Source organism: Aspergillus aculeatinus (assembly GCF_003184765.1).
Source record: "Aspergillus aculeatinus CBS 121060 unplaced genomic scaffold BO66scaffold_16, whole genome shotgun sequence".
NCBI classification, from domain to species: Eukaryota; Fungi; Ascomycota; class Eurotiomycetes; order Eurotiales; family Aspergillaceae; genus Aspergillus; species Aspergillus aculeatinus.
In genome coordinates, this window is record NW_020291485.1 from 374,538 (window position 1) to 386,093 (window position 11,556).

Here is an 11,556-nt window from a genome sequence, read left to right on the forward strand (position 1 = left end):
TGATCCGCCGGAGCCATTCCGGGGACCCTCGGAAATATGCTCACTGGCTTGCCCAAAAGTACGAGAATAACGAACGCATTGGGATAACGTGGCTCACCAGGTAGTTGAAAACAAAATCCGGGAAAAGAAACCAAGCAATTGAACCCAAATGCGGGGAGAACCGAACCAGGCACGGTAAACAGTGAACTAAAAGTCTAAACGCACAGGCTTCAGAAGCCAACAACTAAAAGTATCTGTGCGTGACAGGTTGATCACCGACAAGCAAATGCGATCGGTCAAAGAAGGGGGAAAGGCATGCTTATTTATAAGATTGAATCAGTATCAGCATGGTGGCTGTGGGGAGAGAGGGAGTCGGCGACCCCGATACGAGCGAATAAGAAATTTACGGCATGAGAGGCATTGGCATCTTGTCTAGGCGAAGAATGCCCCGTGAGAAGTGCTAGTCCGACGACATTGTGATTCGTATGTATGAGACATGAGAACAAATGAGCGCTGTTCCAGCTGGGATTTACGCCACACGCTGAGCTGACAGACCAAATTGGCCGTGATTAGACGTGCCTTAGCGGGACATCCAAGGTAAAAGGCGCCATGGTCTAGATGATGGAGGGGACCGGTAAAGACCGAGGGAGGGGCCCCTATCAAGGAGGCGATGCAGAGAGCGTGGAGAACTCGTAAAATGTCTCTTCTAGACTAGGTTAAGTTTTTACTTTAGTGAGCCGATGAGGAGTTCAATCCAACTGTGCAGCTGGAGCTCTCGAGTCGTCCATGCGGGTGGCACAGACAGACTGGCATTCTACGTTGATGCTTCCTATGGAAAGCCGGCCTTTGGGTGATTGATAGCCACGCTTTGATTTGTCTGGATGAGGGATTGTCAATGACATTGTGGACGGTTTGGAAACTCAGTTGAGTCCGTTTACCCGTGAAGTCCTGGGTTGATTTGCTGAGCAGCGGTCACTTTGGAAAAGTGCGCGCAGCGACCTTTGTTTGCTTTTGATTACTATGGCAAGTGGTGGTTATCAATTGGAGCATTGCCATTTGAGGAATGGTGCTGAGAGTGCCGGGGAACGCCTGGCACTAAAATGGTTCCAAGTTGCTAAAACGTGCTAAACGGCCGATGGAGTCGGATGGACTCATGGAGAGAGACGAAAGGCTGGCTGACAGGCCGACACTAACTGCGACACTATTTAGTTTTCGGGACGATAGTCTAGCCCGTCGCAAGTTTAGCCTGTTGATAATATCAATGGGTTCTCTCAGCTGGACAATCAAAGCGAGGCGCCATGTGTGGAAGGGATATCAGAGGGTGTTTATCCAGGCCAATATTCTAGACTCTGTCTGTTCAAGGTTGTCTCCTGCCGAGTCGGTGGTCAGTTATCACATGGTCCCAAAGGATGGTGCCATTGTTCGTTCGTTCGTTCGTTCGCTGGCTGGTTCAGCCTTGCTTGCTACTGTACCATTTTTCTCAGGCAGGACATCTGACTCAGGCTGTGCATGAAAACAATACGAGTGAAGGTTCCATCCGAATTCGGCCCGGGGATCCTTCGAGCTTGCTTCAGCTGAAGATGGGTGGGCCATAAATTAATTATAAAATCATAACGACCATGAATCCACTCTGCACTATAATTCATAAGAATCAGCCCCCATTAATGCCCTTCTTTATGCGGCTGAGGGCGGTCTGCCACGTGATGGTTCCCGCCCGCCGGAAGCCGAGGCTCTGAGCTTACCCAGTCGAGTAAGTTAAGCGCGGTAAGCTGCAGTGAAGCAGAAGGTCCCAACTCTCCCTCAACCAAAAGTCAGGGTAATTTCCGCGCATCTCCGGCCTCAGTCCTGGATTCTAGACTAATCTTCACAGCCTTCCATCACATCCTGGTACCCCTCAGTCAACTAATCCATCATCATTGGTGGCTATCAATTGCTATCAGCAGAGCGGTCCATCTCCAACTCGCTCCCCCCTCAGCTCGTTCCAATGGCCATAACATTAGTTGTTGAGCCCCGGGGTAAGTCCTGTTCCCAACCGATTCCACCCACCTATCCTTGCCAGACTAACACCACTTATCTCCAGGTAAACCCATCAGAAAGCTCCCCAAGGAGCTCCAAGTAGCGCCCAATTCCTCGACCGAGGAAATCTACCAAGCGTTGGCCAAAGCCTCCAAGTTTTCCATCCACCGCCTCCGCATCACCAAGGGAAGCGACCGGACGCTCGTTCCCAACTCCAAGGACCTGACCGTCGATGGCACCGGCCTGAAGGAAAAGAGCGTGATCCACGTCAAGGACCTAGGTATGGCCCAGACCTCCTAACTCCAAAACAGAAACACCCCAGAGAATTAACCTCATCTCCGCTCGCTCCTCAGGCCCTCAACTAGGATGGCGCACCGTCTACCTGATCGAATACCTGGGCCCGCTCATCATCCCCTACCTCTTCCTCTACCCACTCCGGCCGTACATCTACTACAACTTCGACCAGCCGCTCGCGGAGCCCTCGAACTTCCAACGCCTGGTCTGCGCCCTCTTGACCGTCCACTTCATCAAGCGCGAGTATGAGACCATCTTCATCCACCGCTTCAGCAACGCCACGATGCCCGCGCGCAACATCCTCAAGAACAGCGGCCACTACTGGCTCCTGGCCGGCGCCAACATCGCCTACTGGGTCTTCCGCCCGGACAGCCCCGCCGTCGCCCGCGACGGGGACGCCTTCCTGTGGTACACGGGCCTGGCCCTCTTCGTCTTCGGCGAGCTGGCCAACCTGAACGCCCACTGCATCCTGCGCGACCTGCGCCGCCCCGGCACCACCGAGCGCGGCATCCCCACCGGCTTCGGCTTCAGCGTCGTCACCTGCCCCAACTACTTCTTTGAGATCGTCGCCTGGGTCGGCATCTACCTGCTCGGCGGCCTCAGCTGGAGCGTCCTCCTGTTCATCGTCGTCGGCTCCGCCCAGATGGCCATCTGGGCCAAGAAGAAGGAGCGTCGCTACCGCAAGGAGTTTGGCGACAAGTATAAGCGCAAGCGCTTTGCTCTCTTCCCTGGCCTCGTTTAAAATTAGTGAAACGGGAGATAGAGTCATGGGAAAGGAGGAGGGGGGAGAAGCATCGTTTGGTGGGCTCTGCTGCCCCCAAACAAGTCGCACGTCATGAAGAACATGGTTTTGCCCTTGTTCAACAATCTCACATTTACGACCCAAAAAAAGCAGAACCGACGAATGGATGAGACATTGCCACGAAGCTTAAAGTTGGTGGTCAGAAAACCCACCAGCAATTTAGTTTCCCCTATCGCACCTGACACTCACTCCGCATGACAGCTGGGCGCTACATCGAGTCTAATGTCGCAATTGGTGCTTTTAAAGGTCTCCTGATGCTAAATACTGAAAAGAGGCAGTAGTTCAAATTTAACCTTTAATAATACACGCGCTCGCTCTATGTGGTGCATCCTCATGAAACTCCAGAGAACACCTGGGAACAATAAACCAGTAAGAAAAAACAAGAAACACGGTTTCGTACTCCCCCCCCAAACCCACAGCCACGCAACTCCAAATCCCAGCAAGAAGAAAGTAAAGAGTCCAGTTGGAGTGAACAGGGATCACTCAGTCTTCAATTTGGTCTGCGAAAGGCGGTAGTACGGCTCCATCTCTTTTTCGCAGCTCCGCTTCGTATCAATGTCACAGCCAAGGAACCGGATGACAAGATCGCCGTCCTTGTAGATGCCGTTCGCCGCCGCCGCCGTGCAATCCTTGCTGTAGGCGTTGATGGTTCGCTGAGGCAGGAGCGCCAACCGGGCGAGGATGGTCGGATGCCATTGGACGATGTGATCCTAGAGAGCGAAACAAATGACGTGAGTGAGTATAGTTATGGTGACATAACGCCTGCAGAACGCCCAGGGTGAACCGAAGCAGAGCACAGCAGAGAACACAATAGAATTCCTTACCAAGACATGCGTCTCCGCCTTCGCGAAGTTATAACTCCGGTACAGGGGATCGAACCACAAGTCCAGGAAGAACTTGGCGAAGTCGCCCTGCCGCAGCACAAAGCTCCCGGGACTCATGTCCTCGTTGTCGGTGGTGATGATCAGGTCGACGTCTTCGGGGTGGACATGCGAGAAGGTCTTGATGATGCTGTCGGGCGGCACGACGGAGACCTCCTTGAGCATCAGCGACTCGAGCCGCTGCTTGTCCAGGACATGCGACCCCAGCGACTTGCTCGGGTTCATGATCAGGGCGTGCGCATCGAGGTGGAAGAAGTACTGCGAGTAAGGGTGGGAGGCCATCGCATGCCGGACGGCGGGGATGACGGCCCAGCTCTGCGGCGAGTCGCCGATCGAGGATTCGTAGTCAGAAACGTTGGCGAAGAAATTCGTATACCCTGATTTGGCAGCGAGTGCGTTTGTGTCAGTTGCAGTGAGACAAAAGTGGTAGTCATCATGTGTCAACCGCCATGTCCTCTCCAGGGGGCCACCACTACTCACCATGACGCTTCGCATAGTCCTCCCGATTCTTGACAATCTTCTCGATGTAATCTTCGCTGAATCCAACCCGATCTAACACCGTGACGATGACCACACTAGAGGTGCTCGCGGACACTGCAGGGGTGCCAGTGCTCGTATAGAAGAATTGGGAGAGGAGGAAGAATATGGTGAGCAGCGCAAAGGCGAGGAGGGCAATGGCTTTGAGCTGTTTCCTGCGCTGTAACGAGAATCGCGAGGATCGTCCATACACAGGAGTTATCGGGGCCCTCCTGGGAGGTAAGGCGAACTGCATGCTGTCAAAATCTGTCCCCAGCGAGCGAATGCTGGGTGACTGGTGAGGAAGAAATTCGTTGGAGATGAAGCTGGATCGTTTCTAAGTACGAGTACTTCGGTCGGACAAAGCGTCACCGCATAGAGATGGGGCCGTTCTGCCGCTTCCGGCTATCAATCCGCGGGTCTTTGGTTGGCCCGAGATATCGCAACATTCCAGAGGGCCCGAGCAAGTCCGTCCTAAGTATGTGCTTTCCAGAGATATTATTAGCTCTTGTCTTGTGGTATACGAGTCAGTCTGGCTGAGTGATGCAGTATTGCTTTATAGAGCCAAGCGTTACTCATGACTCTTTTGACTACATTGTACCGGACATGGCAGTACTGCACATGCCGTGCCGCTTCACTCACCATATCAATAGTACTTAGTACTTTACATCGGTGTGCTTCATTGTACAGTACTATAGACACTGGCTCGGTCTCGTACGCCTCACCAGCTAAAGAAAGTCCCTGCTCGATGACCAGTAGTCAAATTCTAATATCATTGGCCAAGGTGAAATGAAGTATAAATACAGCAAACAATAAATCGGAACATGCAAGGTCCATGGTAATCAATGCAAGAAAATCAAAGCCGGACAACTGTAGAGTTTCTCTCTCGACAAGCAGCCAGCAAGATAGAGGGCACTCCACTGACGCTGCCTGCGGAAGACTGTCGACCATGATCGCAAATAGATATAATACAACAGACGTTCTCATCCCCTGGTCTTGAACCGCGGATGCTTCAGGACGGTTACAAGCCCACACCTCTCACAACTTCAACAACCATTTGTGTCCCCCCTCAGTACTGCTTCTCATTGAGCGTAGGCTTCGTCAATACCTTGATATTCGTCAGGTCAAGCGCCTTCTTCTTCCTCTCAGCCTCCTTTTGCGCCACAAACTCCTCGAAGGTTTGAGGCTTCTCGACGTTGTGAAGCAGCCTGTCCAATTCGAATTTCTCCTGCATCTTGGGCGAGTTCATCACCTGCCACCGCAGCTCCCAGCCGAAAATACCCAGCTCCTTGATCCGGGCCGGGGTGTTGCCCAAGAGGTACTTGTCGAGCCCACCGCACTTCTCGATCGTCCTCAAGGCCTTCTTCGTCACCTTGATGAACAGGAACTTCTCAAGACTGTCGCTCCAGATCTTCTTGCGGCGAACGTTGGGCTTCCAGGATCGGCGGGTCTTGCCCTCGTTCTTGCCGTCGGAGATCTTGTTGCCGAATCGGATCATCGCGCCGCCGTACAGACCGGAGTTGGACTGCTTGAAGACATAGTTGGGGCCGTACGGGTAGGGTGGGATATGGTCCGGGAGTTTTCGCGTCTTCTGTACAGGCAGTGTCGTGGAGAAGGACCGCTTCGCGGTGTTGAGTGAAAGGTTGCGAAAAGCCGCAGAGAGGGTGAAGGGGAGCGACATGGCCGAGCGAGTCTGTAGGCCCGCCATCCTGTATTCTGTCTGTGGAAAATCGGAGAGGAATAAGAATTCAGCTCTTGACCATGACAGAGTCACTGCCGGGCAAATCGATGGCGAGATTCGGCCAATTGAGGAGTGAGTGAAAGATCTCAAGCTGCTGGTCGATAATACCTAGACAAGGCCTGGACGCACTTCCGGCGGGAGTGGGAGAGAAAGAATTTGGGCGTTGCGGCTGACCGCCTTGGTGACCGGCCGCTCTGATTGATCGATTGGAATTTCCGCTCAGCAGCAAGCAAGCAAGCAGTTGCTCCAGGCTCATCATCATCCATACCAAGACCGACCGTTTGTTTCTCTTCATTCCTCCTTAACTCATCGTACTCACTTGTGTGCTCCGCTCGGTCAGCTCTTCGCGGCTCCTCAACAACAAGTTCCAACCCCTCAATCTTCATCCCTCGACTTTCCCATTCGCTTTCCCTGTGGCCTTCCGAGTAAGGTCGCAATCCCTTCACCATGGTCCAGATCAGTGAAGTGAAGGGCAATTCGCGCGAGAACAGAACCGCCGCGCATACGCACATCAAGGGCCTCGGTCTCCGGCCAGACGGAACCGCCGAGACAACCGGCGATGGATTTGTTGGACAGGGTGCTGCCCGTGAGGTATGCGACGCACGCAAATCCCTTCTTTTTCCGTGCACAAGAACTATTGCTTCTCTGCTCCCGTTGAGACACATCGTTGGCTGACAAGATGTATTTTCTTCTCACAGGCATGCGGTGTTGTTGTTGATCTGATCAAGGCGAAAAAGATGGCCGGCCGTGCCGTGCTTTTGGCCGGTGGTCCTGGTACGGGCAAGACAGCTCTGGCTCTTGCCGTATCGCAGGAACTGGGAACCAAGGTCCCATTCTGCCCCATCGTCGGCAGTGAGATCTACTCTGCCGAAGTGAAGAAGACCGAGGCGCTGATGGAGAATTTCCGGAGAGCAATTGGTAAATGATCCCCATTACCGCTGCTGCTGCTGTTGCTGCGAACGCAGAAGCGACAAAGATTGGCGCGCGGCTAACGCAAATTCATCTACAGGTCTCCGTGTCCGCGAAACCAAGGAAGTGTACGAAGGCGAAGTTACGGAGCTCACGCCCGAGGAGGCCGAGAACCCATTGGGGGGATATGGACGGACGATCAGCCATTTGATCATCGGACTGAAGTCCGCCAAGGGCACCAAGAAGCTGCGCCTGGACCCCAGCATCTACGAGGCCATCCAGAAGGAGCGTGTCACGGTGGGAGACGTCATCTACATTGAAGCCAATACCGGCGCGTGCAAGCGTGTGGGACGCTCCGATGCATATGCGACCGAGTTCGATCTGGAGGCGGAGGAGTACGTCCCGGTGCCCAAGGGCGAGGTTCACAAGAAGAAGGAAATCGTCCAGGACGTGACGCTACACGATCTCGACATGGCCAACGCCCGGCCGCAGGGCGGACAGGACGTGATGAGCATGATGGGCCAGCTGATGAAGCCCAAGAAGACCGAGATCACGGACAAGTTGCGCCAGGAGATCAACAAGGTCGTCAACCGCTACATCGACCAAGGTGTTGCAGAGCTTGTCCCTGGCGTTCTTTTCATTGACGAGGTTTGTTATATATTCCCTCAAAATACGTGCGAGTTATTCTAACAACACAACCCCTCAGGTCCACATGCTCGACATCGAATGCTTCACGTACCTCAACCGAGCCCTCGAATCCACCATCTCCCCCATCGTCATCCTCGCCTCCAACCGCGGCCACACCGTCATCCGCGGCACAGACGATATCTCGGCCGCCCACGGCATTCCTCCCGACCTCCTCGCCCGTCTCCTCATCATCCCCACTCACCCCTACACCCACGACGAGATCAAGACCATCATTCGCCTGCGCGCGAAGACGGAAGGCATCACCATCACCGACCCGGCCTTGGACAAGGTGTCGGAACACGGCAGCAAGGTCAGCTTGCGCTATGCTCTGCAATTATTGACCCCCGCCAGCATCCTTGCCCGGGTCAACGGCCGGCCGGGTGGCATCGAGGAGGCCGACGTGGCTGAGGTCGAAGATCTCTTCATCGACACCAAGAGAAGTGCTTTGATCGTCAGCCAGGATGACGACAAGTTCCTGAAATAGATAATCCAAACAGAGTGGTGCCTTTTGTGATCGGAGTTTAATGAACGTAAGCTTTTTTTTTGGTCTGGCCTAATCCCTGTCTTTTTTTTCTTTTGTGATGTACTTCGACAGACAGATGGAGTGGAACGATCCATATGAAAATTTTAAAATTCTAAGCTTAGCTGGCAACTTATCATACCGTGCCTGCCATCGTGAGAGATGGATCTGAAAGTTCTAGCCGAGAGCAGTCAGATGTAGCTATATCTCAATGAGCTGTATAGTTACTCGGCGCAAGTCTCGGTAAGAGATCTATTCAGTCTATTGTTCCTAAGCAGTTTAACTCAATCTGATAGACAAAGAGGGGCAGATCTTCCATGAATCTCTTTGTCAAGACAGCTTCCCAGGCTCCTGCCCCGATAAGTGTCTGTGGCGGCGAACTATGAATCGCGAGGCCGGTCCAGGCAGCAAGGGCACCAGCAGTTCCAGAACAAGAACAAAAACTTGGAGTAGGCGGAGTAGAGTCCGGATTATGTGAAGAGGGAGGCTCAGGCTTGGACGGGGCAGGTCCGCCGCGAAAGGTTTGGAGTGAAATTCGACTGGGAAAGGGACTTCTGCGTTCAAGTCTTCAATCGCAATCCGCAAGCCTGCAGTGATGGCATCCTCGAGGTGCCCACGGCCCGTCCAACAGAATCCGTAGCTCAAGTCTCGTTTGTTCTGAATGAGCGCAAGATCATTTTGTGCCTGCAGTGTGCTGAAGCTTGGATCTGCCTCAGTGAATTCACATACACTCTGCACGATGCTAGGGTGAGGTGGCATAATCGGGTTCAGCGTGATGTATATCGGACCGTAAAGAGACGCTGAAATACTGTCCAAGGCATTAACATTATAGCTGAGGCTAGATTTCCGGGGCATTGAGTCCTCGGATGAGCGCCCAGGCACGATGGGCTCCAGCACATAGGTGTAGCCGGTCCCAGAATGCTCTCTTTCAAGAAGAAGCTGGCCCAACTGGTGAGCAGCGCTTCCCCAACCCTCACCCGCCACGAATTGAGCTGAGGGCCTTACGCCTTCACCCACGAGGGAATCCGAATGCAACACAGATATGTTCTTCGTTGTTCCCAAAGCCCCAATGATCTTCCTGTCTTGCGCGCTCGCAAGAGGCCCCAATATCTGCACGATCTCTTCCCTATCGACCGTGAAAATGATGCGATTAAAATCAATCTCACGGCCATCTGCTGTAACCAGTCTATAGACCTTCTTGTCGTACCGGGTCACTCGTCGGACTCTCGCCTCTAAATGTACCCTAGAAGGATCAAAATCGCGAGAAAGGACCTGCACCAGGCGGCTCGCGCCCCGTTCTATGCTACGCCACCTCGGAACATTCTGCCGCGGCCAAAGCAGTTGATGGTCATACAGACAGCGGATAGCAGCTTCGATAGGTAGCCGTGAAAGGAGCTTGCCAGCATTTGTGCCCCATAAAACTGAAAGTGTCGGAGCTAGGTACTCATCACGGAAGCTGGCCGAATATCCTTCTTTCGACAGATATCTCTTGGCAGAGAGAAGTGAATCAATGTTACTGGTCGTGCATGGCGAGACATCCTTACGTAGCACGTCGATGGCTAAGAACTTGAGCCAGATGATATCCGACAATAACACGTACGTCTCCTTGCGGCAAAGGATCCAGGGCCGCAGAAGGATGCTTTGCAATAGACTGTCACTCCACCAGGAACTGCGATCTCCGTCAGTTACCCTGACGCTGAATCGATGTCTGATCGTCGACACTCCCAGGTAGCGCAGCAATGAATCCAAGTTTGCTGGATTGCAAATCAGTCCAGTCCAGACGACATCATGGGAAAATGACACTGACGAGAGGCCTCAACATTGTAGACAGATGATGATTCTGAATTCACGTTCGTTTGAATGCCCTCATGCTCGAAAGGCAGTGACTTGATACGCCCGCCGAGAGCATCAGAGGCTTCAAAAAGGTGGACGTCATGACCGGACCTCTGCAAGGCCCAGAACGAGGTGATTCCCGTGCAACCACCCCCTATTATAGCGACACGCTCTCGCTGTGAGACAGGCATGAGAATAATGGCACTCGACAGTCACTTCGGCCATTGGCTCTTGCAGTCCGATATATGAGTTCCTCGCTGGCTCTGCGGTTGAAGTCGCCCGATTCAAGGTTCGTGTCTTAGTTTCAGACACAGTGGCGATGGTTCCTGGCCTCTACCGCGGAAGCTGACAGGGGCTTGTAATATAAAAAGAGGCTTGTGAAAATCAATGCAGCAAGTGAAGGCGACAGGCTTATCAGCGCTGACACGGTCAGATTCTCTCTGCCCTACTATTGCTTCCGATTTGCCCTCATGTGGCTTTCCGGTGTGATCACATCATATGACGGGAATACCGAGGGGTAAATCAGCTTAATATAGAGATCTGTGAGCCTCTTAAGCCATCCTTTGGAGCAAAGCAGGAATTTCTTCCGATGTAGATCTGCAGAAGAAAAGGTGCGTGACCTCTTTATTTGTGGTTTATAAGGGGGATGACTTATAGATCGATCGAAGGAAGCGACCTTGTATGGCGGTCAAGACGCAAGAGGGAACCCGTCGCAGCTCCACCCAGCCAAGGCGATAATGGCGGAAAGAGGGGCCAACAATAAGTTGAGCGGGGGGGGATGCGATCAACAATTGACCGAGAAACTCCTTCGCACCTTTGTCCACATATGACAATCGCTGTCAAAGTAGACTACAGGTGTTTGACAGTGAGAAGATAGAGAAAACATTGCTCATTAAAAAGCCACGCGAGGGGGCGCCTAACCGAGTCAAAGCAACAATAAGTGAAGACAATAGGATCATAAAGAAGTAATTGATGTTGAATTGGCGACGTCAGTCCGGAAATCATACTCAGTGGCAGCCTCGGACTGGGAGGAGACCAGCCCCAATCACGTGCAGGCCGCCCGACAAGTGGAAGCCGCCGGCCGTTCCTGGTATGGAATAGGCACTTCAACCAACTCGGTGACTTTCTTCATCCATCTTCATCTCTAATTTGTTCATCGGTCGAAGCTTGTTTATATCAGCGTTCGGGTTTTCATATAGGGCCCAACTCAGTCACCGTACCAGTTCATCCGTTCGTTGACCTTTCTAGGTGGGCTCAATCCCTCTGAGATCCAGCAGGGGCACTGGCCAGCCACCACGAGGATACAAGTGGCCAATCTCTCCGCCTTATCCGATCCACCACGACGCCTCGATTGACTATCTCGAGGAGACTCGCCATA

At 53.0% G+C, this 11,556-nt stretch overlaps 5 protein-coding genes across 5 annotated transcripts; 2 read left to right on the forward strand and 3 right to left on the reverse strand.

Annotated features, from left to right (window-relative positions):
• Window positions 1-1,758: 1,758 nt before the first annotated feature.
• Window positions 1,759-3,405, forward strand: BO66DRAFT_390806 (trans-2-enoyl-CoA reductase (NADPH) TSC13). Its single transcript, XM_025647102.1, has 3 exons — window positions 1,759-1,994; window positions 2,060-2,275; window positions 2,349-3,405. Exons 1-3 carry the CDS (start codon window positions 1,964-1,966, stop codon window positions 3,029-3,031), a joined length of 930 nt encoding a protein of 309 aa, XP_025505402.1. The 5' UTR covers window positions 1,759-1,963; the 3' UTR covers window positions 3,032-3,405.
• Window positions 3,389-4,836, reverse strand: BO66DRAFT_346988 (putative alpha-1,6-mannosyltransferase subunit). Its single transcript, XM_025644602.1, has 3 exons — window positions 4,453-4,836; window positions 3,916-4,349; window positions 3,389-3,801 (listed from the first exon to the last, which is right to left on the reverse strand). The coding sequence occupies exons 1-3, from the start codon at window positions 4,742-4,744 to the stop codon at window positions 3,571-3,573; spliced, it is 957 nt and encodes a 318-aa protein (XP_025505403.1). The 5' UTR covers window positions 4,745-4,836; the 3' UTR covers window positions 3,389-3,570.
• Window positions 4,837-5,246: 410 nt separating this feature from the next.
• On the reverse strand, window positions 5,247-6,422 carry BO66DRAFT_390808 (mitochondrial 54S ribosomal protein bL28m). The gene has a single exon (XM_025647103.1). The coding sequence runs from the start codon at window positions 6,194-6,196 to the stop codon at window positions 5,558-5,560; it is 639 nt and encodes a 212-aa protein (XP_025505404.1). The 5' UTR covers window positions 6,197-6,422; the 3' UTR covers window positions 5,247-5,557.
• A 62-nt stretch (window positions 6,423-6,484) lies between these two features.
• On the forward strand, window positions 6,485-8,487 carry rvb1 (RuvB family ATP-dependent DNA helicase pontin). Its single transcript, XM_025647104.1, has 4 exons — window positions 6,485-6,820; window positions 6,928-7,147; window positions 7,239-7,786; window positions 7,845-8,487. The coding sequence occupies exons 1-4, from the start codon at window positions 6,677-6,679 to the stop codon at window positions 8,307-8,309; spliced, it is 1,377 nt and encodes a 458-aa protein (XP_025505405.1). The 5' UTR covers window positions 6,485-6,676; the 3' UTR covers window positions 8,310-8,487.
• A 188-nt stretch (window positions 8,488-8,675) lies between these two features.
• BO66DRAFT_319675 (uncharacterized protein) lies at window positions 8,676-10,369 on the reverse strand (the record flags this gene model as incomplete). Its single annotated transcript, XM_025643653.1, has 3 exons — window positions 8,676-9,284; window positions 9,363-10,099; window positions 10,153-10,369. The coding sequence occupies 3 exons, from the start codon at window positions 10,367-10,369 to the stop codon at window positions 8,676-8,678; spliced, it is 1,563 nt and encodes a 520-aa protein (XP_025505406.1).
• Window positions 10,370-11,556: the final 1,187 nt, after the last annotated feature.

Bases quoted from the DNA above. Each gene is read 5' to 3' on its own strand.
- rvb1 (XM_025647104.1), top strand. From the start codon at position 6,677: ATGGTCCAGATCAGTGAAGTGAAGGGCAATTCGCGCGAGAACAGAACC. The intron at 6,821-6,927 runs GTATGCGACGCA...TTCTTCTCACAG, and splicing joins GACAGGGTGCTGCCCGTGAG to GCATGCGGTGTTGTTGTTGA. The intron at 7,787-7,844 runs GTTTGTTATATA...ACAACCCCTCAG, and splicing joins GCGTTCTTTTCATTGACGAG to GTCCACATGCTCGACATCGA.
- BO66DRAFT_390806 (XM_025647102.1), top strand. From the start codon at position 1,964: ATGGCCATAACATTAGTTGTTGAGCCCCGGG. The intron at 1,995-2,059 runs GTAAGTCCTGTT...ACTTATCTCCAG, and splicing joins ATTAGTTGTTGAGCCCCGGG to GTAAACCCATCAGAAAGCTC. The intron at 2,276-2,348 runs GTATGGCCCAGA...CTCGCTCCTCAG, and splicing joins GATCCACGTCAAGGACCTAG to GCCCTCAACTAGGATGGCGC.
- BO66DRAFT_390808 (XM_025647103.1), bottom strand. From the start codon at position 6,196: ATGGCGGGCCTACAGACTCGCTCGGCCATGTCGCTCCCCTTCACCCTC.
- BO66DRAFT_346988 (XM_025644602.1), bottom strand. From the start codon at position 4,744: ATGCAGTTCGCCTTACCTCCCAGGAGGGCCCCGATAACTCCTGTGTAT. The intron at 4,350-4,452 runs GTGAGTAGTGGT...CTGCCAAATCAG, and splicing joins GGACTATGCGAAGCGTCATG to GGTATACGAATTTCTTCGCC. The intron at 3,802-3,915 runs GTAAGGAATTCT...TTCGCTCTCTAG, and splicing joins AGGCGGAGACGCATGTCTTG to GATCACATCGTCCAATGGCA.